Source organism: Musa acuminata, chromosome BXJ1-7 (assembly GCF_036884655.1).
Source record: "Musa acuminata AAA Group cultivar baxijiao chromosome BXJ1-7, Cavendish_Baxijiao_AAA, whole genome shotgun sequence".
Classification (NCBI taxonomy): domain Eukaryota; kingdom Viridiplantae; phylum Streptophyta; class Magnoliopsida; order Zingiberales; family Musaceae; genus Musa; species Musa acuminata.
In genome coordinates, this window is record NC_088333.1 from 38,251,700 (window position 1) to 38,278,265 (window position 26,566).

The 26,566-nt window shown below is 36.1% G+C and overlaps 3 protein-coding genes and 1 non-coding gene across 4 annotated transcripts; all 4 read left to right on the top strand.

Annotated features, from left to right (window-relative positions):
* Positions 1 to 1,958: 1,958 nt before the first annotated feature.
* On the top strand, positions 1,959 to 5,747 carry LOC135680019 (putative disease resistance RPP13-like protein 3). The gene is made up of 2 exons (XM_065194001.1): positions 1,959 to 2,416; positions 3,432 to 5,747. The coding sequence occupies exons 1-2, from the start codon at positions 1,962 to 1,964 to the stop codon at positions 5,623 to 5,625; spliced, it is 2,649 nt and encodes an 882-aa protein (XP_065050073.1). The 5' UTR covers positions 1,959 to 1,961; the 3' UTR covers positions 5,626 to 5,747.
* A 2,732-nt stretch (positions 5,748 to 8,479) lies between these two features.
* On the top strand, positions 8,480 to 12,664 carry LOC103975066 (disease susceptibility protein LOV1-like). The gene is made up of 2 exons (XM_065192768.1): positions 8,480 to 8,958; positions 10,207 to 12,664. The coding sequence occupies exons 1-2, from the start codon at positions 8,504 to 8,506 to the stop codon at positions 12,398 to 12,400; spliced, it is 2,649 nt and encodes an 882-aa protein (XP_065048840.1). The 5' UTR covers positions 8,480 to 8,503; the 3' UTR covers positions 12,401 to 12,664.
* Positions 12,665 to 13,707: 1,043 nt separating this feature from the next.
* LOC135679741 (disease resistance RPP8-like protein 3) lies at positions 13,708 to 14,058 on the top strand. The gene has a single exon (XM_065193725.1). It carries the CDS (start codon positions 13,708 to 13,710, stop codon positions 14,056 to 14,058), a length of 351 nt encoding a protein of 116 aa, XP_065049797.1.
* A 1,060-nt stretch (positions 14,059 to 15,118) lies between these two features.
* TRNAF-GAA (transfer RNA phenylalanine (anticodon GAA)) lies at positions 15,119 to 15,191 on the top strand. Its single transcript has one exon. It is a non-coding gene; the product is annotated as a tRNA-Phe (tRNA).
* Positions 15,192 to 26,566: the final 11,375 nt, after the last annotated feature.

Consider the following 26,566-nt stretch of genomic DNA (forward strand, 5'->3'; position numbering starts at 1 on the left):
TAATCACTTTGAAATATGTGACAAATGTACCTTGTTTGCTGTTATATATATATATATATATATATATATATATATATATATATATAATTCATTATATCAAAATAAGGGTCTATGATTATGTGCGGAGAAATTAGGTGCCAATTCTTAAGTTTAATTAAAATATATGTTAGGTGCAATGCCATTGATCAAATATTTATATTAACTAAAACATATCATATTTTTAATTAAAATATCCGATTGGTTAGTGCATTATTGTATAAGTGAAAAAAGTTCGAATCTATTAATATAACGGTGATTTTTTTATTAAGAAAATAGGAGACATCATAATAAATAGCTGTCAATGGGTTTATATAACCCCTTAAGCTCGTTTTCGTTTTTAATATGTAACGTTTCATTAAAATGAAAAGGAAATATCATAATAAATAACTGTCATTAATTCCATGGATAACATGAAACAATTTGATACTGCATTTAGCACTGTCACACTTTAAGGCGTTTCCTTTGTAATGAAATGGACAAATGAAAGCATAAAATACGATTTGCCTTTGCTCTTTTGTTCTTTTTTCTTTGGCTTTACCTGCACGTAATGTATAATTCTTTTGGATTACTATATGTTCGTTCTCACTTAACGAGAGCACATCTAATCTAATATATTAGATCATTACATTGGAGAATATGTAACAAAAACTTATGGAACATGAACATGACACGCGAGGCATATGATACGCTCTTCTATTGATATGTTTACGTTTTCTAGAAGGGATTATCATACGCTACGCATATGATGCGTTCACGAGGTAGTCGTTTTACATAAGGCATATCATGGAACATGAACATGAACATGACATTGGAGAATATGTAACAAAAACTCATGGAACATGAACATGACACGCGAGACATATGATACGCTCTTCTATTGATAGGTTTACGTTTTCTAGAAGGGACTATCATACGCTACGCATATGATGCGTTCACGAGGTAGTCATTTTACATAAGGCATATCATGCCCTTCCATTAATTTTTTATTTGCTATGTCTGCTCATCTCAAGGGAGTGTCTTGGACGACTTGTTACACATTATATATAGGCTTTGCAGGCAAAATCGAAGAGATAGTAAAAAGGAGAAAGAAAAGATAAATGATAAGTGTGGTAGTCGATATGGTGTTAGGGAAGATGAATGAGTATATCTTTAGAGAAGTCACACTCTTCTTAAATATAAGTGATGAGAAATTAGGTGCAATAAAATATATCGCATGCTAATTCTTAAGTTTAATTAAATTTTATGTTCGGTGAAATGCCCCATTGATCAAATATTTATATTAACTAAAATATATCATATTTTTTATTAAAATATCCGATTGGTTAGTGCATTATTGTATAAGTGAAAAGCGTTCGAATCTATTCATATAACTGTGATTTTTTTATAAAAAAACAGGAGACATCATAATAAATAGCTGTCATTAATTCCATGGATAACATGAAACAATTTGACACTGCCCTTAGCACTGTCACACTTCAAAGCGATCCCTTTGTAATGCAATGGACAAATGAAAGAATAAAATATGAATTGCCTTTTCTCTTTTGTTCTTTTTCTTTGCTTTACCTACACGTAATGTATAATTCTTTTGGATTACCACATGTTCGTTCTCACCTGAAAGCACATCTAATCTAATATATAAGATCATTACATTGGAGAATCTGTAACAAAAACTAGTTGAACATGAACATGGCACGGAAGGCATGTGATACGTGCTTCTATTGATGGGATCATGCTTTCAAGAAGGAGTATCTCAAGCTACGCATATGATAGGCTCAAGGCAGCAATTTTACGCAAAGCACATGATGCCTTTCCATCATCACTTTATTCGCTATGTAGCTGATTTGTTGCATTATATATAGGCTTCACATAGCCACCAATGAAGGTGGAATCAGAAAGAGAAAGAAAGAGGAAAAAAAAAATAGATGGCGGGTCCGGTAGTTGATATGGTGTTAGGAAAAATGAGCGAGCATGCCTTTAAAGAAGTTACACTCATCTTGAATGTAGATGATAAGGTAGAGGTGTCTATGAGTACACTAAGATTGTTATTATCCTTTCTGGAGGACGTGGATCAAAACCCTAAATTTCAATATAATAAATTGGTACAAGAGTGGGTAAGCCTAATTCAACATCTGGCCTATAGCATAGAGGATGTAGTAGATGAGTATACGTTGCGAGTGAATCGATTAAGGTGGAAATATAGCCTCAAATGCATTGGTAATCTCCCAACCCGAATTCTTGCTCGTTATCAGCTTAAGAAGAGCTTACAACGCATCAATAGGAATCTTCAAGAGATGCCCAAGTATGCATCCATGCTTGACATCCAAAGTATTCCATCCTCGTCTTTGTCTCCCATCAAGAACACAAATCTTACTCTTAGGTAAGTGTTCTCTTTGTTACTTAAAAATTATACTTTTCATATTTTTTATCATTCATTTTTTTTATATACTTTTGTAACAAATGCTTGTGCATGACTCTATTTGAAATCATCATTAATAAGATAAAAAAAGTATATAACGAAATTATCAATAAATTATCAACTTTTTAATAGGTGTCGTCAATCATACTTTGTTTGCAATATATATCATGATATAATAATTAAATATTTTAAATAAAAATAATGGTATTAATAATAGCAACATTAATATCCTTATCAAAGGTCATTTTTCATCCCCCTGTTTTAGCAAAAGAATATATGTATTGAATGTATAACACAATATTAAATGATCTTTAGCCATGATTGTCCAAGAATAAGCCTTTGGATGAACACATCAGAACTTCTTGAAATGATACACTCGAAAGTAATTAGTATCTTTAAATCTATGCCTTTTGAAACTTGAACCGATGCCTATAGCTTGATTAATAGTGATACGCATATATTATATGGGACTCCAATTCATTATAAAAATAAAATGCTTTATCCTTAGTGTTTTATCATTCGTGCTTTTACTCATCATCATATAAAATAAGTTTGATAATCTCCTTGTTTATGACGAGTAAAAATGATTTTATTTGCCCATCAACTATTAAGCAATTTCGTATTACTCATAACAATTGTCTTGTGATGATTTATATAATTCTCAATATCGACATCTACTAAAACCATGTGGGTGACTTTTTCTTAATACAGATCACATATAAGATAATAGTTAATTTTTGGCGTGCCATCTCTATGAGTAAGAAGATGATCTATGTGCCAATGTATTAGCTACCAAACTTCCTGTATTGGCACCCTTTGATAACTTGAAAACCCCTTTGATTTTAGTGATTCATAAAAGAATCGTCGTTCTGTTTTGTTTCTCCCGAAACCGATCTTCTAAATATCTTATAAAGTGTCGATATAATTTCAATTTCTTTCTTCACTTATGATAACAACACACTCTCTATAAGTACAGAGATGATGTAGCAGATGAAGTGTTTGGCTTTGACCACGATATCCAAGTCATCTCGGATCAGCTATGTGATCTCCATGTAACACGACGTGCCGTCATTTCCATCGTCGGCATGGGTGGTTCGGGCAAAACCACACTTGCCAACAAAGTCTACAATAGCCAAGCCGTCAAAGATCATTTTCAGTGTCGGGCATGGATAGTTGTGTCACAATCGTATACGGCTAGAGAACTCTTGACCAATATCATGAAGCAAACTATGGATCTAGAGAACAATCGAATTTGGGAAATGGATGAAGAAAAGATGAAGAACAAGATCAAGAAGTATTTAAAACGAACAAGGTTTCTGGTGGTGATGGATGATATCTGGAAGGTTTCAGATTGGGAAACAATCAAGACAGCCTTTCCCGAAGAATACACAGCATCTCGAGTACTGCTCACCACCCGTAAAATGGATGTTGCCGAAACTGCAGACCCGGACAGCCCTCCACACCATCTCAAACTTCTCGAGTCGGAGGAAAGTTGGACTTTGTTCTGCAAAAATGCATTTTCTAATGCATGTTGCCCACCTCATTTGCAGCATTTTCAGGATAAAATCATCCAAAAATGTGGCGGATTACCTCTGGCGATCGTGGTTTTAGCCGGGCTGCTACGGAGGAAGCATGAAGCTCACGAGTGGAGCCAAACCTTGGAACGTATTTCTCATGCACCTAACAAAACCGATGATCAAACTCACAAAATATTAGCTCTCAGTTACAATGATCTACCTCATCATCTCAAGTCTTGCTTTCTTTATTTTGCTGCATTCCCCGAAGACGACGACATCGACGCTGATAGGTTGATGCGTTTATGGATTGCCGAGGGTTTCGTAGGATCAGACCTGGAGGGTCGAACAATGGAGGACCTGGCAGAGATGTATTTGATAGAGCTTATCAGTCGGTGCATGATACAGGTGGGAAGGAGGAATTTGATTAGGGGTGTGGGATCTGTTCGAATCCATGATTTACTGCTAGACTTGGCTCGTCATGAAGCTAGAAAACTCAATTTTTGCATATCCATTTGGGACAAAGGCGATTCAACTGATGTACGACGTCTTAGTATCACAGATGATGTAGGCGTGCTTCTATATACATCACTCGGTTTATCTATCCCTAAACTACGGTCGCTTCTTTTCCACCTTACATATGATGTCGATATGCCAAGCAAATCTATGATTCGTGGATTCAAGTTTCTCAGGGTGTTGGACCTCCTGCGTGTTTATATTGAAAGCTTACCAAGTGAGATCGGAGACTTGATCCTATTGAGGTACTTAGCCCTGTCATTGTCACATGTAAAGGAATTGCCTTCAACTATTGGAAATCTTTGCCATCTACAGACCTTTATCTTAGTCGGTGACGAATTTACGATACCAGATTCGTTTTGGAAGATCCAAACACTAAGACATTTCATGGTTGATTCACCGATTGAGCCAAAAGCAGGATGCTGCCTGAAAGATATTCATACAATGTGCGAAGTTCAAAGTGGGGAATGGGTAGGGGATGGTAGCTTGGAGAGAATGAGAAACCTTCGACGCTTGGGCTTGTACAAAATATCGAGCTCTGATTCCAAAGGTTTGGACAATGCTCTCGGGAGATTAAACCGACTTGTTTGGTTGGAAATGCGGGGACATGCGTTGCCAGCAAATATACTGTGTTCATCTAATCACCCTCACCTTCGATACTTAGATTTGAGGGGACCATTGGAGAGGCTTCGTACGGACAACATCCACCACGACGCTCCATTTCTTCCTAACTTGGCAAGCCTTAATCTTGCTATGACAAGGTTGGAGAGTGATGATGTTTCTTCCATACTCGCAACACTGCCTAACCTCGAACGTCTTACTTTAAAAGATGAAGCAGTCGTGGGGAGCGCTTTGGTGTTTCCCAAGGGTGGCTTCCCCCGGCTGCAATATTTGTCTCTTGGGACATTGCAAGACTTGGAGGAGTGGAGGGTGGAAGAGGGGGCGATGCCTTGCCTCAGAGAATTACGTCTTTGGGACTGCGACAACTTGAGAATGCTTCCGGAGGGACTGCGAGGACTCACCCAACTGAAGCTATTTAAACTGATTGGAATGCCAGTAATCAAGAGAAGGATCGAGAAGGATGATGGGGACGATTATTACAAGATCCAGCACGTGCCTTCCATTAAAATAAAGGACTAACCGAGTTGATTAGACACGTCGGTCCACCACAGCAATTATGTTCATTTCCACCACAGCAATTATGTTCATTCCCACCGCAGTAGCGACTCCAATTTCTAACTCCACCACCACTTCACTGTTAATTAGACATGTATTGTATGAAGACGGACATGTTATATTTCTTTCTATTTCTGTATATATACATATGTATATACCTCTCAATATTGAAATGAAAATAAAACTTACTACTAAGTTGATAGAGAAAATATTCATCTCTTAATTGTCAAGGCGAGTGTCAAGTATTCTCCCTACATTTGGACAGAATTGTTGTATCTTTTGCCCTGTACAACATGAATTTGTTGAGCAATTCTTCGATTGTTCTCTCACAACTAATTTTTAGACACATGCCTTTACTCATTTGGGTATAAAATTTAATTTATTTGGTTAGATGAATTTTAACTCGAGAAAAGATTTTCGACTACTACTGTTATTATTTATACATTTGTTATTGTCGACACTCTTTGAATCTTTAGAGTGATGTGATCTTTAATGGTATCGAATGGTGATTTCTTTATAAAATATTTATATTTTGAGTATTTCCTAAATAATATTCTTTCTTTTATTTTTTTCAAATAGTTTCAAAAATCTAACATACTAAAAAAAAATTGTCACCAAAGTTTTTCGCTCATTTTTTTTATCAATTTTTAATTATCATAATGTTTTTCAATAGAATTTATGGTATTTTTTTATAGTGTTTACAGTGTTCTATTGAGATACTAAAAATACTATAAAGGTTATTAGAAAAATACTGTAAGTGATATCATATTGTCTCTTTAATTATCATTGCCCATGGGTCATTACACTACTATATTTTTAAGCTTATAATTAGTTTAACTGAGGATACAAGTTTATTTTGATCATTGATAGTATTTTTGATTAGGTCCTATAATATTTTTATTATGGTGGCCAAAGCACTATAATAGGCCACAAGTATTATAATAGGCCAAATCACTATAATATACAAACAAATTAAAGGATAGTTTGGATATATTTTTAAATTAGAGGTGCTGCTTGAAAGATGAGCAATATATTTTGTTGAACAATATTTATTTTTGAACTGATTAAATCCAAGATGGGGGTTGGAGGTGTTAACGAGGAAGACAGACATTCTTCCTTCTTGGAGAGCTTGATGGTTCTAAATATATAGATGTTAATGTCTTCTTTTCTTAACTATAAATTTCTCATCTACTTGAGGAAGTTGGAGAATTTTGAGCTTGATTCGAAACATGCTAGTGTTCATATCTTCTTTTCTTACCTATCAATTTATCATATGTTTAGGGAAGTTAATATTATAATTAGGGTTTGGTACTATAAATAAGGTGCATTTGGGAACACATTTAAAATATAAATTGATGTTTGATAATTTTTTTTAAAATCATATTTAGTTTGAATGCTACATTGAAAATGTTTACTTGCCAATGCTCAAATTATATTCGCATCTACAGGATGCTAGTATAATTTAAATAAAAAAATTAAATTATCCTATTATATTATCTAAAATCATAAAATTACCACTATATAATAGAAATTATAACCCTCATTTCCTCATCCCTTCTCTTTATTTTTGTGTTGTCCCTTTTCTCACAATTATTTATTTATTTTCGAAGATTATACAAAATATTTTATAAGATTAATACATTCATTTAATTAATTAATTAATTTATATACTTTCGAAAAATAATTAAAATATTAGAAGGAAAAATGTGTCACATAATATTCATTAGACTTTTGAAATACAATATAATTTTATCAAACAACGCTTACATCATTACATATTTGAAATATAGTTTTCATCTATTATTTTCCAAACACTCAAAGTATTCACCCTACTTGGATAGGATAGTAGTAGCCTCTTGAACTTGATATTTTGGTTTCCGCGGATGCTAATGGTTATTTTTCATTTTTGTTCAGTTTAATTTTATTTTGTAAAAAAAAAAAGGTTTTGGATCTCTCGGCTCAAACTTGGTTTAACATGAGTGAACAAACCGGAATGAATCGTTCTATATTTTATTTGTAGGAAGATATTTCAAACTATTCCTATAAGATAAGTAAAGGTTTGTGTGTGTGTGTGTGTGTACAAGTTGGTTAAAGTTGGTCATCTCAGTCTCAAATTCATATTAGTTCCAACTTGAAAGATAATGATGTGCATAAAGCATGGGGTGTACATGTTAATCTAGGCATATGATTCGATTCATGATCGATGATTACATTTTATGCTGGGCATATCACGATAGGCATCACGCTGCACTGGGAATTTGGTTCTGTCCATGAGGTTTACACCATTTTTTGTTTTTATCAAAAGAAAATTCACAGTAACCAGATAAGATGAATACGACCAGCAGCACTCGAAAAAGATAAAAGAGGATCCGATTCGTGATCTCTTCATTAAAAAAAAAAAAAAGATCTGATTAACTGAGCATATCGAGCCAACCATCTATTTTCTTCATGAAAAGTATAAAAAACTTTGACTTCTTGGAAGAAATTCACTAAGAATTTTACATATCTCAAGATATTAATTAGTCTCTGAGTCGGCTCCATTGTAGTAGAAAGTAGTTTCACCACATCCGTAGAATCGAATTCAATCTTAAGGAGCTTCACATCCTACTCCACGGCCAACTGTAAGCATGCTAGAACGGCTAATAGCTCACTATATGCATATGATTCGCTCACAAGGCAACCATTTTACGCAAGGCACATCATGCCCTTCCATCATCTCTTTATTCGCTATGTCAGCTTATTTAAGAAGTGTCTTGGATGACTTGTTACATTATATGTGAGCTTTATATAGCCACCAACGAAGGAGAAATAGGAGAGAGTAAGGAAAAGGAAGAAGAGATAGATGGCAGGTGCAGTAGTCGACGTGGTGTTAGGAAAGTTGAGTGAGTATGCCTTGAGAGAAGTCATACTCCTCTTGAATGTGGATGACGAGATAGAGGTGTCTAGGAGAACACTAAGATTGTTACTATCTTTTCTTAAGGATGTGGATCAAAAACCTAGAGATCAGCATAGTGAATTGGTACAACAGTGGGTAAACCAAATTCGAGGTTTGGCCTATGACATAGAGGATACGGTGGACAAGTATACATTGCGAGTGGGTCGATCAAGGCAAAAACATACCCTCAAATACATTGCTAATCTCCTAACTCGAATTCTTGCTAGCCATCAACTTACAAAGAGCTTGCAGCGCATCAACAGGAATCTTCAAGAGACATCCAAGCGTGCATCCGAGCTTGGCATCCAAGGCATTCCATCCTCATCCTTATCCCCCATCGAGGATACATATCTTACTCTCAGGTAAGCGTTCTCTTCGTTACATAAAAATTATACTCTTAATCTCTTTTGATCATTTTTTTCTATTTTATGTACTTTAGCCACAAATATTTCTGCATGACTATGCATGAAATTATCATTAATAAGATAAAAATTATCCCCCAAAAAATAAAAGATTTGGATCAACATCTAAGCTAATCAATTTATCTAGTGATAAAAAAAATTATGAATAAAGAATATTGATCTATCTGACTTGACGAAATAGATTTATTCAATTAAGGAGGCAAAAGAAGTATATAACAAAACTATCGATAAATTATCAACTTTTTAATATGTGTCCTCAATCATACATTGTTTACAGTATATATCATGATATAACAAATAGAAAATTTAAATGAAAATAATGGTATTAATAATAGTAACATTAATATCCTTATCAAAGATTATTTTCATTAAAAAAAAAAATGTATTGAATATACAACATAATATAAAATTATCTTTAGCCATGATTGTTCAAGAATAAGTCTTTGGATGAACATATCGGAACGTTTTGAAATGATACACTCAAAAGTAATTAGTATCTTTAAATCTATGCCTTTTGAAATGATACACTCAAAATCGATGCCTATAGCTTGATTAATAATGATACGCCTATAATATATACTGTACATTATCAATAGGAAATGCTTCACCCTTAATGTTTATCATTCATGCTTTTACTCATCATGATCTAAAATAAGTTTGATAATCTCCTTGTGTTTGACGAGTAAAAATAATTTTATTTGCCCATTAACTATTATGTAACCTCATATTATACTCATAACAACAAGGACCAAATCAAATATCTTAAGATGACTAATGTAATTCTCAACGTCGGCATCTACCAAAACCGTCTGGGCGACTTTTTCTTAATATAGGTCACATGTAAGATAACATTTAGGAAATTTTGTACCAAGAAAATATTTAATATTTTTTTATAGAAATAGTTCATTTTTGTTGTGCCATCTCCGTAGGAAAGCATCGTAATCCCAGATTTAAAGAATTAAAAATCAAGCAGATGATCTATCTATTGTCAATGTATTGGCTCCCAACTTCTTGTATTGGCACCATTTGATAACTTGAAAACCCCTTTGATTTTAGTGATTCGTAAAAGAATTCTCGTTCAGTTTTGTTTCTCCCAAAACCGATCTTCTAAATGTCTGTCTCATAACGTTTCTATATAATTTCAATTTCGTTCTTCACTTATGATAGCAACTCTGTCTATAAGTACAGATACGATGTAGCAGAGGATGTGGTTGGCTTTGACCACGATATTCAAGTCATCACGGATCAGCTACGTGATGTCCATGTAACACGACGTGCCGTCATTTCCATCGTCGGCATGGGTGGTTCGGGCAAAACCACACTTGCCAACAAAGTCTACAATAGCCAAGCCGTCAAAGATCATTTTCGGTGTCGGGCATGGATAAATATGTCACAATCGTATACAGCTAGAGAACTCTTGACCGATATCATGAAGCAAACTCTGAACATAGAGAACAATCAAATTAGGGAAATGGCTGAACAAGAGGTGAAAAACAAGATCAGGGAGCATTTAAAAGGAACAAGGTATCTGGTGGTGATGGATGATATCTGGAAGGTATCAGATTGGGAAACAATCAATACAGCCTTTCCCGAAGAATTCACAGCATCTCGAGTACTGCTCACCACACGTAAAATGGATGTTGCCGAAACTGCAGACCCGGACAGCCCTCCGCACCATCCCAAACTTCTCGAGTGGGAGGAAAGTTGGAATTTGTTCAGCAAAAAAGCATTTTCTAATGCATGTTGCCCACCTCATTTGCAGCATTTTCAGGATAAAATCATCCAAAAATGTGGCGGATTACCTCTGGCGATCGTGGTTTTAGCCGGGTTGCTACGGAGGAAGCATGGAGCTTATGAGTGGAGCCAAACCTTGGAACGTATTTCTCATGCACCTAACCAAACCGATGATCAAACTCACAAAATATTAGCTCTCAGTTACAATGATCTACCTCAGCAGCTCAAGTCTTGCTTTCTTTATTTTGCTGCATTCCCGGAGGACTACGACATCGGCGCTGATAGGTTGATGCGTTTATGGATTGCCGAGGGTTTCGTAGGATCAGACCAGGAGGGTCAAACAATGGAGGACCTGGCAGAGATGTATTTGATAGAGCTTATCAACAGGTGCATGATACAGGTGGAAAGAAGGAATGAGATTGGGAGTGTGGTATCTGTTCGAATCCATGATCTACTGCTAGACCTGGCTCGTTATGAATCTAGAAAACTCAATTTTTGCAGATCCATTAGCGACAAAGGCGATTCAACTGATGTACGACGTCTTAGTATCACAGATGATGAAGGCGTGCATCAATATACATCACTCGGTTTCTCTATCCCTAAACTACGGTCGCTTCTTTTCCTCCTTACATATGATGTCGATATGCCAAGCAAATCTATGATTCATGGATTCAAGTTTCTCAGGGTGTTGGACCTCCAGTTTGTATCCATTAGAAGCTTACCAAGTGAGATCGGAGACTTGATCCTATTGAGGTACTTAAACCTGACATTTTCAAATGTAATGGAATTGCCTTCATCTATTGGAAATCTTTGCCATCTACAGACCTTTATCTTTTTGGGTAATAATTTGAGGATACCAAGTTCATTTTGGAAGATCCAAACACTAAGACATTTCAGAGTTGGCTCAGCAATTGAGCCAAAAGCAGGATGCTGCCTGAAAGATATGCATACAATGTGGGAAGTTCAAAGTGGGGAATGGGTAGGGGATGGTAGCTTGGAGAGAATGAGAAACCTTCGACGCTTGGGCTTGTCCCAAATATCAAGCTCTGATTCCAAAGGTTTGGACAATGCTCTCGGGAGATTAAACCGACTTGTTTGGTTGGAAATGGGGGGACATGCGTTGCCAGCAAATATACTGTGTTCATCTAATCACCGTCACCTTCGACACCTAGAATTGAAGGGACCATTGGAGAGGCTTCATATGGACAATATCCACCACGACGCTCCATTTCTTCCCAACTTGGCAAGTCTTAATCTTCAAGGGACAAGGTTGGAGAGTGATGATATTTCTTCCATACTCGCAACACTGCCTAACCTCGAACGGCTTGCTTTCTTATGTGACGCAGTCGTGGGGAGCGTTTTGGTGTTTCCCAAGGGTGGCTTCCCCCGGCTGCAATATTTGTCTCTTGGGACATTACAAGACTTGGAGGAGTGGAGGGTGGAAGAGGGGGCGATGCCTTGCCTCAGAGAATTACGTCTTTGGTACTGCAACAAATTGCGAATGCTCCCGGAGGGACTGCGAGGACTCACCCAACTGGAGATATTGACACTGTATGGAATGCAAGTATTCCACAAAAGGATGCAGAAGGATATTGGGGATGATTATTACAAGATCCAGCACGTACCCTCCATTCAAATAGAGGCCTAACTGGTGAAACAAGAATGTTTTAATTCATGGAAAAGGAAACAATACCATTAGCCTCAGTGCCAACTGTGTTCATCAGACACGTTGGTCGTACACTGGAATTATGTCCATTCCCACCGAAGCAGCGACCCCAATTTCTCACGCCACCACCACTTAACTGTTAATTAGACAATGCATTGTATCAATACACACATTGTTATATTTCTTCCTATATTGTTTCTGCACCTAATAAATATGTATGTATGTTCCTCTCTCTATTGGATCGTCTTGTTGTAGTTTCCTCGTAGTTATTAGAACCATATCAAATTGGATGATGGATTAGTTATTTAAAACAATCAAAATGAACCAATTTAATTGACTAGTTTTTTGGAAGCGGATTGTCGGGTGAGTCAGTAGGTCAATGCTGATGTCATCATTCTCCCTATCACTTACTATAACCGTTTTGACGAAGTGTAGTCTGAATTGAGGACTAAGCGGAAGACAATTTGATCACATATCGTTGTGATTTTTTGCTTCTAATGTTTTTCTCTTTCTTGGCAAGCTGCACAAGAAAGAGGAAGAGATCGATAGATGGCTTCTGCGGCGGTGGACATAGTGGTAGGGAAGCTAGGCGAGAAAGCATTCACGGCGTCGACGATGAGATGGAGCTGTTCGAGAGAACGCTGAGTTTGGGAGGTATCAGATTCGATGGCCATCCGAGCAGCCTGCTCTCGTCCATGTCCATATGATGCAGCCTGCAACAAGTGCAGTGTGTACACATTGATCGCTTACCAAAGGAGATCGGGGACTTAATCCTATTAAGGTACATAAACCTGAGGTATTCAAATGTAAGGGAATCGCCTTCGTCTATCGCCGATCTCTGCCATTTACAGACTCTTGACATAAATCACACTCACACCGAAGGTACCCAATGCACTTTGGAGTATCCAATCTCTAAGACGTGTGCTACTCCCTGGAGACTTCATGATAGAGCCCAAAGCCGCATGCTGCTCGGAAGACATGCATACACTCGAGACAGTTGCGAGTGGGGATTGGGTACGGGATGGTAGTCTGGAGAAAATGAAAGATCTTCGACGCTTGGAGTTGATATTGAAGCCTTAGCCAGTGCTCTCGGGAAATTAGCTCGACTTGTTACCTTGAAATTATGGGGAGAAGCATTGCCAGCAACGTTACTGACTTCGACTCACCACCCTCACCTTCGATCCTTGCATGTGTACGGACCACTGGTGAGGTACCAAAGGATGCATCAAATGGACATGGACGGTAGCTGCTTCCTTCCCAATCTGACCCATCTTACATTGTCACGGACGATGCTGGGGAATGATGATGCCTTCTCCACACTCGCAACACTGCCTAATCTTGTACGTCTTGACTTGTCGGATGATGCATTCATGGAGGGCGTTCTGGAGTTATCCAAGGGCGGGTTCCCACGCCTTCGACTACTGTTATTTGATGCGCTGAGTAAATCAACAGAATGGAGGACTGCGAGGCTCTGCGGCTGTCGTAACATGAGAACGCTCCTCGAGGGACTGCGAGGACTGACCAAAGGCCGACTTGTCATACTTGAAATGGATGTGATCAAAGGAAGGATTGAGAAGGACATTGGAGAGGATTATCACAAGATACAGCATGTTCATTGCATTGAAACAGATAGCGTCTAAGAAGTTGAGGACACGCAGATGGCACTCATCTCTATCCAGTTCGATGAAAAGATACCTCTATTTAGTAGTACTTCATGGTCAGATTTAAACGAGAAAAGACCTAAGTACAAGAAGCCACGAAATGCTTCTGAGAGTTGCAAATAAGCACCGGTCAATCTTTGGAAACTACACTTATTATTATATCACTTATGATAACTTTGTCATCTGACTTTGGGATATAAGTGTCTTAAGAGTCTTGTTAAAAACTATGTATTGTATCTCTTAGTTTTCACCGTCGACTACGATATATTTCTTTTTTTATGAGGCCCTACGTGTCAAAGGTTTTATATTTTTAGTGACGATAGCACTACATACAAAAATATATTCCTATATGTAATATAGTAAATTCAGTAGCAAGTGTCTAATTAGGGCGCATGAAAATGAAACTTCCATATCTACAACTATGTTGTATAAGGTAACATGCATTTATATATAAACAAATCAACTTATATTAATCATATTAACCTTGATAGTGAGATATTGAGATCAAATTTCATCTTCATTGCTAATGTTGCTTACATTTTAGAATACTCTCTGACATTATAAATAACTTTAAATTAGCTTAATATTTTATTTTAAGAAATCAAAAATAAAAATAATAAGTATGGGAGATAGCTAATGTTGTAACCCTAAATGAAAAGGCTTTGAACCAAAAAAAAAAAGAAGCAAACAGTGACACATATGAAAATGAAACTCTCATTCAGAAAACATATAAATTCCAAGTCATGAGAATGAAAGAGTACAGCAATATAAGAATGATTCTATGACACACATTGATCAATACATCCATGTGTATGGATCTCTAAATTGTATGAAGTCTTTGGAAATCTATAAATGCATCAATTTCAATCACATAATCCTTTATGAACACAACAAAATAGATAAATGTATAATATTTATGTGTGTAAGTAACAATTGACATGATTACATTCATATCAATGTCTATTGTTTTCATAAATATTAGTAAACTTTCCACCACTATATTATTATATATATTTGTAATATCAAAAATAAACATCAAGCGGGGATAGCTCAGTTGGGAGAGCGTCAGACTGAAGATCTGAAGGTCGCGTGTTCGATCCACGCTCACCGCATGTTTTTTATTTTTATATATTTTTTTTTTCATAGTATAAATATATGATTTTGATTTTACCGCACTTGATATCCTTTCATCAAAGACTAACGCTCTCTTTTTTGTTTTCTTAGTTGTATTTGCTCATCTAATAGTCAAGCATCTCATGCAATGATCAATTTTGGAGATAACATCGCAAGTTTTTATTTGATGAATTATTTTAAATATGATGGATATTAAGAAATTATAGAGTTACAATACTAATGAATACAAGAGATACTTCAAAGTTAAAAGTTTATACTGAATTAGTCTATTTTATCTCCACGTCATCTCTACTCCAAATTATGTTATAAATTATTATATAAGCTCTTTATTTATAGAAGGAGAAATTCAAGACCTTAACTCTGATAATAACTCCTATCTTAACTAAGACTCTTAAATTAAAATTATATCTAATATAAAGTTTGATTTAATATTTTAACACTATTAACTTTTCTTTTATCTTATATAAGCTTCTTAAGATAGTATCATGCCGTTCTCTTTATACTATATATATATATATATATATATATATATATATATATATATATATATATATAGGTTTTGCATAGTCATAAACGTGAAAGGAATAATACAAGAAAGAGATGAATTACGATTAGAATCATTGATTTATAATCAAAGAAGCTAAGTGAGAATGCCTTCAGGGAGGTAAGCCTCGGAGGATGAGATGGATTCATGGAGGAATAAACTCATAAATCATACTTTAAATTTTATTGCAACAATAATACAAAAATTGACACTTGGATGAAATTGAAAATATGCAATATTAATAAAAATTAAATAAAAAATTAGAAAAAAATCTAGAAGTATGAAAACATCATTCTATTCCTAAAACTCGTGCAAATATCTAACAGAAAATCACCCAAGATACATCGAATAGTTTTTTCTATGAGTATGATTGTAAATAATTTGAATATATTTTGACAACAAGAACATTAGAAAGTCAAATGAATAAATAACTTCTTTCTCTCCTTTCATCTTCTTCTTCTCCTCCTCCATTTTTCTCATATTTTTATCCATTTTTTCTGAATTTTCCTTTTTCCACTGAGGTAAGGTTTTTCCCATAATTTTTTCCCCACCTTCCGTTTGTGCACCCAAATTGCGTCAACCCAACCTGATCGAGTCGTCTCCCACTTCTATGTGATTGATAGATTACAAGGATGGTAATCTAGTAAGTTCACAAATAAAAAAATATTAAAAAAAGAAAAGAAATGAAAACGAGTCCACCTTAAAGTTCATGAACATGCTCAATCATCCAAATCAAATGCATGCACATCGCCTTGGGTCAAACCTCCCCTCAAACCCCATTCATCCAAACCAAATGCATGCTCAATCATCCATATGGCACCGTGGCAACGGCGGTGGATTGTGTTAGGAGGGTAGTCTAGTAAGTTCACATAAACTAATTTCACAAATAAAAATATCAAAAAATAAGAAAATCAAACGAGTGCCCCGGTTTTCAAGCTAGTGAAGCTCGATGGCGGCGGCTCATTCACATGGAAGCTCAGATTGGGCAGACCCAATTTGCCACTCCCTTAACATTAATTAGACCCGAACCCAACCCGTATAGCTTAATCTCAATCTGACTTGACCCAACCACATCATAGTTATATCATTCTACAAAGATGATTTACTAAACATGGGGCATCGAGACCGCCGCTCATCAAGAGCAAGCGCAAATCTCAAAGAATCCATGATCTTCTATGGACGGAGCCCCTGGTTTGAGATTCCCACGATCTCTGATCCATCGATTTTTTTTTTTTTTTTTTTGTAAGTAAATTAGTTTGAATTCATCTCTTTTATAAGCATATCTGATCAGATACAATCCCCGATCGATGATGATAAGGATTCATGGAATGAAGAAGCCAAGGATGATGTATCGGAGAGATTACAGTAACTAATTACCATCTTCTTTAATAGCCACTCCTCCTAATCCTTCCATAATCCATCCTCCGACGATCCTACGGCTCCGATTCCTCCGTTGCAGAGGGTGAGGTGAGAGCAAGGGAGGAAGAGGAGAAGAGCGGCCAGCGATCGGGATCGGGTAATAATGGAAGAGATGGAATGCTGCGGCCCTCCCAACAATATATAAGTCTGTTCTGACGCCAGTCGCTTGAGTGCTTTCCATGCCTTGCGTTCTTCTACTGGTGACGGTGAAACCGTTGACACTGGTGCGTTGATTTCTCGGCTATAGTCGGTTTCACTGTCACCACTGTCAAAGCGCCACTATCAACGGCTTCACTGTCACCGGTAGGAAAGCATTCAAGCGATTGGCAGTGTCTCCGCATTCAGGGGATGCAGAGAGCATCTGGTAGTGGTGCTGTGAGTAGTGGCGATGGGGAGCTTCCCAGCGATGAGGCTTCCGACAATGAATCACATATATAAGACCGTCGATGAGGGTTCCGCCAGCTCCAATCGCGAGCTTCCGAACAAGGGAGCGATGGTTCCAATATATCCGGAGTGCGGCAATAGGGCGACCTGCAACGAAATGGACGAGGTCGAAAAGGGGCGCCCATCGACGAAGATTCCGCTGTCATTGTTGCTGAAGCCTGAAAGCCATGGGGTCAAGAGACTACCAAAGCCAAGAAAGAAGAAACTGAGACAAAACAGGTAATGAACGCTCGTTTTGGTGGCTCTGATGTTCGTAACTATGAGAGCAGGCGAACGATTCTGCAACGCCTACACGTTCCCCAAGATATCAGTGTGGTGCTTCAAGACGTTCGCTTCTCACCAACCTCTCGTAGGACACATAGCCAGCCACAACAAGAACAAGAGCAATCAGTGTGGTGGACGCATGATTTGGCCAGCAAGTTCTTTAACCAACAAAAAATAAAGTGCATTTAACAGAGACATACAGATAAATACTAATCCTTCATCTTTTCCATTTTAAGTTCCATTCTATATCTTATCCATGATAGAGGATGCAAAGTTTCCACTAATCAGCATTTTCAGGAACATAATAAGGTTCCTGAAGAAGTATATATATGGATTATACGTTTGTTAATAAGGTTGACCTGAAATCCTAGAATTAAGTTGAATGGTGTAAGGTCATCTGAAACATTGGATATCCACCTCATTATTTCCTACATCTGAAAGCTCAAAGCATGAGTGCTACTCGATTAAGTCAAAGACTTTCAAACCATCCTGCTTCCTTCATCTGCAGACTGCTCGATCAATTTACATGCAATACAGTGATTTTTGCTTGGAAGAATGAAAGAGAGAGGAGTCGAGTGGTAGTCACGATCCTTGTTTCCCCTCCACCTCTATACTGCATCACATAACATTCACAAACAGGTGCAGTGCAGGACATTGAATGAAAAAGATGAAGGTTCCACAGAGAGAATTAAAGTCTAAATGCAATTTTGTTTGCAGTTAAAGAACTTGCATCCAAACTATCTCAATTCCAAATTCTCTATTCTTCAAAACCGGTGAGTGAAAGAACTTGCAGAGTCGTTTTCTTCTTAGAGATCAGGCATTTCATTGAGATCGAAGTCAAACATGCCACGGATTGCTCTCTTGTATCTTTCGGATGAGTTTGCCGGAGATGATGGAGCTCCGTTCTGTAACATCCGGTGGTTTGCTCCCTTGTCGCTCTCAGATGAGTGTGCTGAGGATGACAAAGCTTGATTCTGTAGTTCATTGAAGTGGCGTCTCATGTGGCCACCGAGAGCCTGCCCGGTCGAGAATGTCAGGTTGCAGATCGTGCATCGGTGTTCCGCTGTTGCCGCTTTGCTGACTGCATTGGGCGCAATATGGACACACCCGTTTTCAGCGGCGATGGGAGCTTCTTGGACATTGCTCTTGTTCTTGTTGTGGCTGGCTATGTGTCCCCCGAGTGCTTGGTGAGAAGCGAACGTCTTGAAGCAAATACTACACTGATATCTTCGACAACGTGTAGGTGTGCCAGAATCGTTCGCTTGCTCTTTGATCTTCCTCTTCTTACTACCACTGTTGTAGCTTGATATCACTTCATTCCCGTAGCTCCGATCAGCTAAGACATCAGTGCCACCAAAACGAGTGTTCATAAACTGTTTTGTCTCAGGTGCTTCTTTCTCGACGGTGGGAGTCTCTTGACCCCATGGCTTTCCATCAGCCAGAAGCAACAAGGCTTTAGCAACAACGACAACGGAATCTTCATCGACGGCGGCCCCTTTCCCACCCTTTTTCGGGGTCGACCACTTCGTCACAGGTGGCCCTCTTGCGACCGAAGAATACGCGTTCGATTGTGACTTCTTCCTTGCGCCGGGAGGCGGAATAGCTCCTCTGTAATCCCTCTCCGGGTGGCACCTCAAGTGGCCAAACAGTGATTTATCTGATGGGAAGGTCTTGCCGCACTCCGGACATGTTGGAACCTTCGGCCCCTTGTTTGGATGCTTGCGATTGGAGCTGCCGGAACCCTCGTCGAAGGTTTTATCGTCACGGAGATGTGATTCGTCGTCGGAGTCTTCATCGCCGGGAAGCTCCCCATCGCCACTACTCACGGATTGGTGACCTCTCACACCACCACTACCATATGCTGTCTCTGTATCCCCTGAATCCGGAGACACCACCTCCTGATCCACCGCAGCTCTGCCATCTCCGAACCGCGGTCCTTTCGACGGCAGCTTCTCGTCGTGTTGGTCTTCTACTCGCACTGCAGAGCCCTCAGTCCTGTAATGGCTTCCGCCCTCCATGAGATGAGCTTCCATTCCTGACCAACAGATCAGAGAGGCATCAGAAGTCGGGATGACGGCAAGAATCTGTCTCTTCTCTGTCAAAAGGTCACACAAGAAACGAAAGATCAAGAAACAACCAACAGCAAAACTTCGGTTATCAAGAAACTGAAACCCCAGCTTCACAAAGACCTACTTGTGTTCCTCACCGAGAGGAGCATAAAGAACAGCAACCCCAGCTGGCCATGGCTCAATCTCCAGCTGAAGAGAGAGAGAGAGAGAGGGAAAAAGAAGCAACCTTTATCGCAGATCCTATCGATCCTAACCGCATGCAAAGAAGCCATGGGCAAGAAAACAAAGTGGCGAGCTCGGGGAAGAAGAGACGCAACAACGACGTTCGAGCAAATCGGGATTCTTGGATCAAGAGAAGCAGAGACTAACCGGAAGGAAACGCCCGACTTTTTGGAAGCTTCCACAGCTGGCAGCTGCCGGTGCTTCACCTAGCTCGCTGGAGTTAGGATGCAAAGAAGGAAAGCAGAGCTGGAGACAGTGGGAGAACAAGGGAGGAGGAGGAGAGGAGAAGGGATCGGGAGAGGGGAATGATGGAAGAGATGGAAAGCTGCTGCCCTCCCAACAATAAATCTGTTCCGGCGCCAATCGCTGGAGTGGTTTCCATGCCGTGCGTTCTTCTACTGGTGACAGTGAAACTGACTCTAGCGGAGGAATCGGGGCCGTCGGATGGTCGTCGGAGGGTGGATTATGGAAGGATTAGGAGTGGCCTAACTTACCATTAAAGAAAGATGATAATTAGTTACTGTAATCTCTCCAATATATTATCCTTTCCTTCTTCTCCTCTCGTGGAAATATTACCATTCCACGAACCTTTGATAGGGGTATATCTGACCAGATATGGTTAGAAAAGAGACGAATTCAAACTAATTTACATCCAAAAAATAATGTGATAGATCAGAGATCGTGTGAATCTTAAAGCTGTATCTTTTCGGTGAAGGCAGTGTGATCTTGATGAACGAGGATCATGTTTAGTTAAGCTCAAAGAATAATATAATTATAAGATGGTTGGGTCAAGTCAGGTCGAGATTAAACTATATGGGTGAGGTTTGGGTCTAATTATACTGAGTGTGGCAAATTGGATCAGCCCAACTTGAACTTCTATGTGATCAATCCATCTACCTTCGCTACTTTGAAGGCTTTTAAGTACATTCAAATCAAATCTGATTTGAAGGGTTTGATTCGGATGCTCTAATTATAATATTAAAAGGGTATTTAGTCTTGGATCGTGCAAATGTGTATGTGATTTACATATATGTATAGAGAAGGAAATAAGATCGTGACTAATTAACTCATTAGGTATGATAGAGTTGCTAATTTTATTCTTTTTTTATTAGAAGAGAGTGACCCATCTTGCTAATTCTCTTAGTAATATATTTAATATATTTACTATATTATTTTTTTTATTTTAGTCTTAAAAAATCTCTTACGAAAGATACATTGCAAGATAATTAACTTGCAAGTCGTAAAGACATATGTGATGAATTAGTTGAAGTTTGAGTCAAAAAAATTATTATTCATTCATTAACTTCTTTTATTATATGAATGTTTATTTTATTAAATAATTTTATTTTTGAAAAGATGTCTCATTTAGCACCTCTTATTTCATCTTTTAGTTTCTTTTTTTATTTTATTATTTAAATATTTTTATAATTAATTAATTGTTTGTATCAAAAAATTTTGATTTTTATAGGGGATTATTGGAACACTAAGGGAGAGCTCAATTTACCTAAAATTGCTTTTTCACTTATATGCCTTTCGTGTTTTGGGTTCCTTCTTATCTTGTTTGACCCAAGCTAATATGGATGTATTTGATTTGGATGATTGGGCATGGGCATGAACTCAAGTTGGACCCATTTTCTTTTCTTATTTCTTTGATATTTCTATTTGTGAACTTACTCTTGTCCAATTGGTTAGGAGAACTTATAAATAAGCTTTTCCCAAATCAATCGATGTAATGAAATAAAAATTCAGAAAAAAAAGAAAAAATATGAGGAAAATGAAGGAGTAGGACAAAAGAAAATATAGAAAAGAGAGAAGTTTTTTATTTATTTGATTTCTCGATCCTTTGATTTAGAATATCTTTTGATTTTTTATAATCATGCTTGAATAATAATATATCTAGTGGTATTCACGATGATCGTACAAAACTGAAGAATTCACTTAAGACAACACTTGCATACTTTCATATTTTCTTTTAACTTCGTATTTAATTTTCACTTATATTGTATGTTTTTTCTTGAAATATACAATATAAGTGAAAATTAAGCTTCTTCACGAGAATCTATTAAATTTTATTGAAAAAAAATCTAATAAACCAAAAGGTTTATTAGATTTTTTTTAACAAAATTTAAAGTATGATTTATTTGTTTATTCCTTAACTAATCAATCTCATCCTCTATGTTAGCGTGACCTCTCTAAAGATATTCTTGCTTATTTATCTTTTCCTGTATGATACCTCTCAAATCGATGACTATGCAAAGCCTATATATATATATATATATATATATATATATATATATATATATATATATATATAATAAGATATCTAAGACACTTTTTTTAGATAAGTTATACAACGAATAAAGATTAAAAAATAAAAAAATTACCGAATAATGTTAGTGTCCAAAGTTAGTCATTGCATGAGATGAAAAAAATGACTCAATAAGATTCTAAGTATGATGCGACCTTAATGTATAAGGAATCAAACAAGAAGAAGGATGCTAATGTAGAGATAAGATATCAAAACGAAAATCATGAGTGATCAATGTACTACTAAGGTACTCTCAAAATACTTATTAGAGAGAACAGTATCAAAATTTTCTAAATAATATCAAAGGTATGAGTTTCAAAACTATTTTACAGAGTTCAAATAAGTGAGAAGAGATAAAACAATCTGAAAATTTTTGCTCTCTTTCTTACTCTCTCGATTTGTTTCCTTTTTCTCCTCTCGTGTAAGTGTTACCATTCCACAAACCCTTTTCGTCTTTGATTGAGGAGGAGGGGGGGAGGAACCGGATATGGTTAGAAAAGTGACGAATTAAAACTAATTTATATCTAAAAGAATAATGTGATGGATCAGAGATCGTGTGAATCTCAAAGTTGTATCTTTATGGGGAAGGCAGGGTTGTCTTTGAGATTTGAGTGTGATCTTGATGAACGACGGGCATGTTTAGTTGTATATCATCTTTGTTGTCAGTTAAGCTCAAAGAATAATATAATTATAATGTGGTTGGGTCATGTTAGGTCGATATTAAGTTGTATGGGTGGGGTTTGAGTCTAATTATACTGAGTTTGGCAAATTGGGTCAACCGAACTTGAACTTCTATGTGATCGATCTATCCACCTTCGCTACTTTGAAGGCTTTAAGTGCATTCACATCGAATATGGTTTGAAGGGTTTGATTCGGATGCTCTAAATGTAATATTAGAAGGATCTTTAGTCCACATTGGGTCGTGCTAATGTGTATATGATTTACATATGTGTATAGAGAAGGAAATAAGACTATGACTAATCAACTCATTAGGTATGATAGAGTTACTAATTTTGTTCTTTTTTTTTAAGAATAGAGTGACCCGTCTTGCTAATTTTCCTCGTAATACATTTAATATATTTGCTATATTATTTTTCTATTTTAGTCTTAGAAAATCTCTTATGAAAGATACATTGCAAGATAATTAACTTGCAACTCATAAAGACTTATGTGATGAATTTTTTGAAGTTTGAGTCAAAAAAATTATTGTTCATTCATTCACTTGTTTTATTATATGGATGTTTATTTTATTAAATGATTTTATTTTTGAAAATTAGTACCTCTTCTTTCATCTTTTAGTTTCTCTTTTTATTTTATTATTTATTATTTATATATTTTATAATTAATTATTTGTATGTATAAATTTTTTTGATTTTTATAGAGGATTATTGGAACACTAAGGGAGAGCTCAATTTATCTTAATTTGCTTTTTCACTTGTATTCGTCGTTTGAGTTCCTTCTTATCGTCTTTTATCTCTGGGATGAGGTTTGACCCAAGCTCATATGGATGTATTTGATTTGGATGATTGGGCATGGGCATGAACTCAAGTTGAACCCATTTTCTTTTCTTATTTCTTTGATATTTCTATTTGTGAACTTACTCTTTTCCAATTGGTTAGGAGAACTTATAAATAAGCTTCTTCCCAAATTAATCGATGCAATGGAATAAAAATTCAGAAAAAAAAAAGAAAAAATACGAGGGTAGGACAAAAGAAAACATAGAAAAGGGAGAAGTTTTTTATTTATTTGATTTCTCGATCCTTTGATTCAGAATATCTTTTGATTTTTTTATAATTGTGCTTGAACAATAATCTATCTAGTGGTATTCAGGATTATTGTATAAAACTGAAGAATTCACTTAGGACAACGCTCGCATACTTTCATGTTTTCTTTTAACCTCCTATTTAATTTTCAGTTATATCATACGTTTTTTATTGAAACATGCAATATAAGTGAAAATTAAGTTTCTTCACAAAAATCTATTAGATTTTATTGAAACAAAAATCTAATAAACCAAAAGGTTTATTAGATTTTTTTTAATAAAATTTAAAGTATGATTTATTTGTTTATTCCTTAACTAATCAATCTCATCCTCTATGTTCAAGAGGAGTGTGACCTCTCTAAAGACATTGTTGCTTATTTATCTTTTCCTGTATGATACCTCTCAAATCGGGGTGGGGCGTGAGGGTATATCTTAGAAAAGTGATGAATTCAAACTAATTATATCCAAAAGAATAATGTGATGGATCAAAGATCGTGCGAATCTCAAAGCTGTATATTTTTTTGGGGAAGGTGGGGTTGTCTTTAAGATTTGAGTGTGATCTTGATGAATGGCGATCATATTTAGTTGTATATCATCCTTGTTGTCAGTTAAGCTCAAAGAATAATATAATTATAATATGGTTGGGTCAAGTCAGGTCAAGATTAGCTGCATGGGTGGGGTTTGGGTCTAATTAGACTAAGTGTGGCAAATTGGGTCAACCCAACTTGAACTTCTATGTGATCGATCCATCTATCTTCACTACTTTGAAGGCTTTAAGTGCATTCACATCGAATCTGGTTTAAAGGGTTTGATTCAGATGCTCTAATTGTAATATTAAAAGGATATTTAGTCCACGTTGAATCATGTTGATATATATGTGATTTACATGTGTATAGAGAAGGAAATAAGACCGTGACTAATCAACTCATTAGGTACGATAAAGTTACTAATTTTGTTTTTTTTTTTTAAGAAAAGAGTGACCCGTCTTGCTAATTCTCCTAGCAATACATTTAATATATTTAATATATTATTTTTATTTTAGTCTTAGAAAATCTCTTATGAAAGATACATTGCATGATAATTAACATGCAACTCATAAAGACATGTGATGAGTTAGTTGAAGTTTGAGTCAAAAAAATTATTGTTCATTCATTCACTTCTTTTATTATATGGATGTTTATTTTATTAAATGATTTTATTTTTGAAAATACTTCTCATTGAGCACCTCTTATTTCATCTTTTAGTTTCTCTTTTTATTTTATTATTTATTATTTATATATTTTATAATTATTTATTTGTTTGGATCAAAAATTTTTGATTTTTATAGGGTATTATTGGAACACTAAGGAGAGCTCAATTTACCTCAATTTGCTTTCACTTGTATGCCTTTCGTTCTTTCGGTTCATCCTTATCGTCTTTTCTATTTGGGAAGTGGTTTGACTCAAGAATGTATTTGATTTGGATGATTGAGCATGGTCATGAACTCAAGTTGGACTCGTTTTCTTTTCTTATTTCTTTGATATTTCTATTTGTGAACTTACTCTTTTCCATTTGGTTGGGAGAACTTATAAATAAGCTTTTCCCCCAATAAATCAATGCAATGGATTAAAAATTCAGAAAAAAAGAGAAAAAATTATGAGGAAAATGAAGGAGTAGAACAAAAGAAAACATAGAAAAGGGAGAAGTTTTTTATTTATTTGATTTCCTGATCCTTTGATGTTGCTAGTGTCAAAATATCGTCTGATTTTTTATAGTTGTGCTTGAACAAGAATCTATCTAGTGATATTACTACATCAAACGGAAAATACACTTAGGACAATGCTCGCATACTTTCACATTTTCTTTGATTTTCTATTTAATTTTCACTCATATCATACATTTTCAGTTTAGTAGATTTTTGTTTCAATAAAATTTAAAGTATAATTTATTTGTTTATTCCTTAACTAATCACTCTCATCCTCTATGTTCAAGAGGAGCAAACTTCTTTAAAGGCATTCTTGCTAATTTATTTCTTCACTGTATTATACCTCTCACATTGGCTATGCAAAGCCTATATATATAATATAACAATATATCTAAGACATTCTTTTGAGATAAGGTATACAACGAATAAATATAAAATAAAAAATAAAAAAGCTTTTTACTGAATAATGTTAGTGTCTAAAGTTAGTCGATATATGAGATTAATGACTTGATAATCGAGTATGATATGACCAGATTAATGTGCGAATGAGTCAAATAATAATAAAGATGTCAATATGGAGATAAAACATCAAAACGAAAATCATGAGCGATCGATGTACTACTAAGGTACTCTTGAA

What these genes read in the sequence shown, in the direction of transcription:
- LOC135680019 (XM_065194001.1), top strand. Translation starts at nt 1,962, where the DNA reads ATGGCGGGTCCGGTAGTTGATATGGTGTTAGGAAAAATGAGCGAGCAT. An exon ending in AACACAAATCTTACTCTTAG is followed by an intron (nt 2,417 to 3,431) that starts GTAAGTGTTCTC and finishes CTATAAGTACAG; the next exon opens with AGATGATGTAGCAGATGAAG.
- LOC103975066 (XM_065192768.1), top strand. Translation starts at nt 8,504, where the DNA reads ATGGCAGGTGCAGTAGTCGACGTGGTGTTAGGAAAGTTGAGTGAGTAT. An exon ending in GATACATATCTTACTCTCAG is followed by an intron (nt 8,959 to 10,206) that starts GTAAGCGTTCTC and finishes CTATAAGTACAG; the next exon opens with ATACGATGTAGCAGAGGATG.
- LOC135679741 (XM_065193725.1), top strand. Translation starts at nt 13,708, where the DNA reads ATGCTGGGGAATGATGATGCCTTCTCCACACTCGCAACACTGCCTAAT.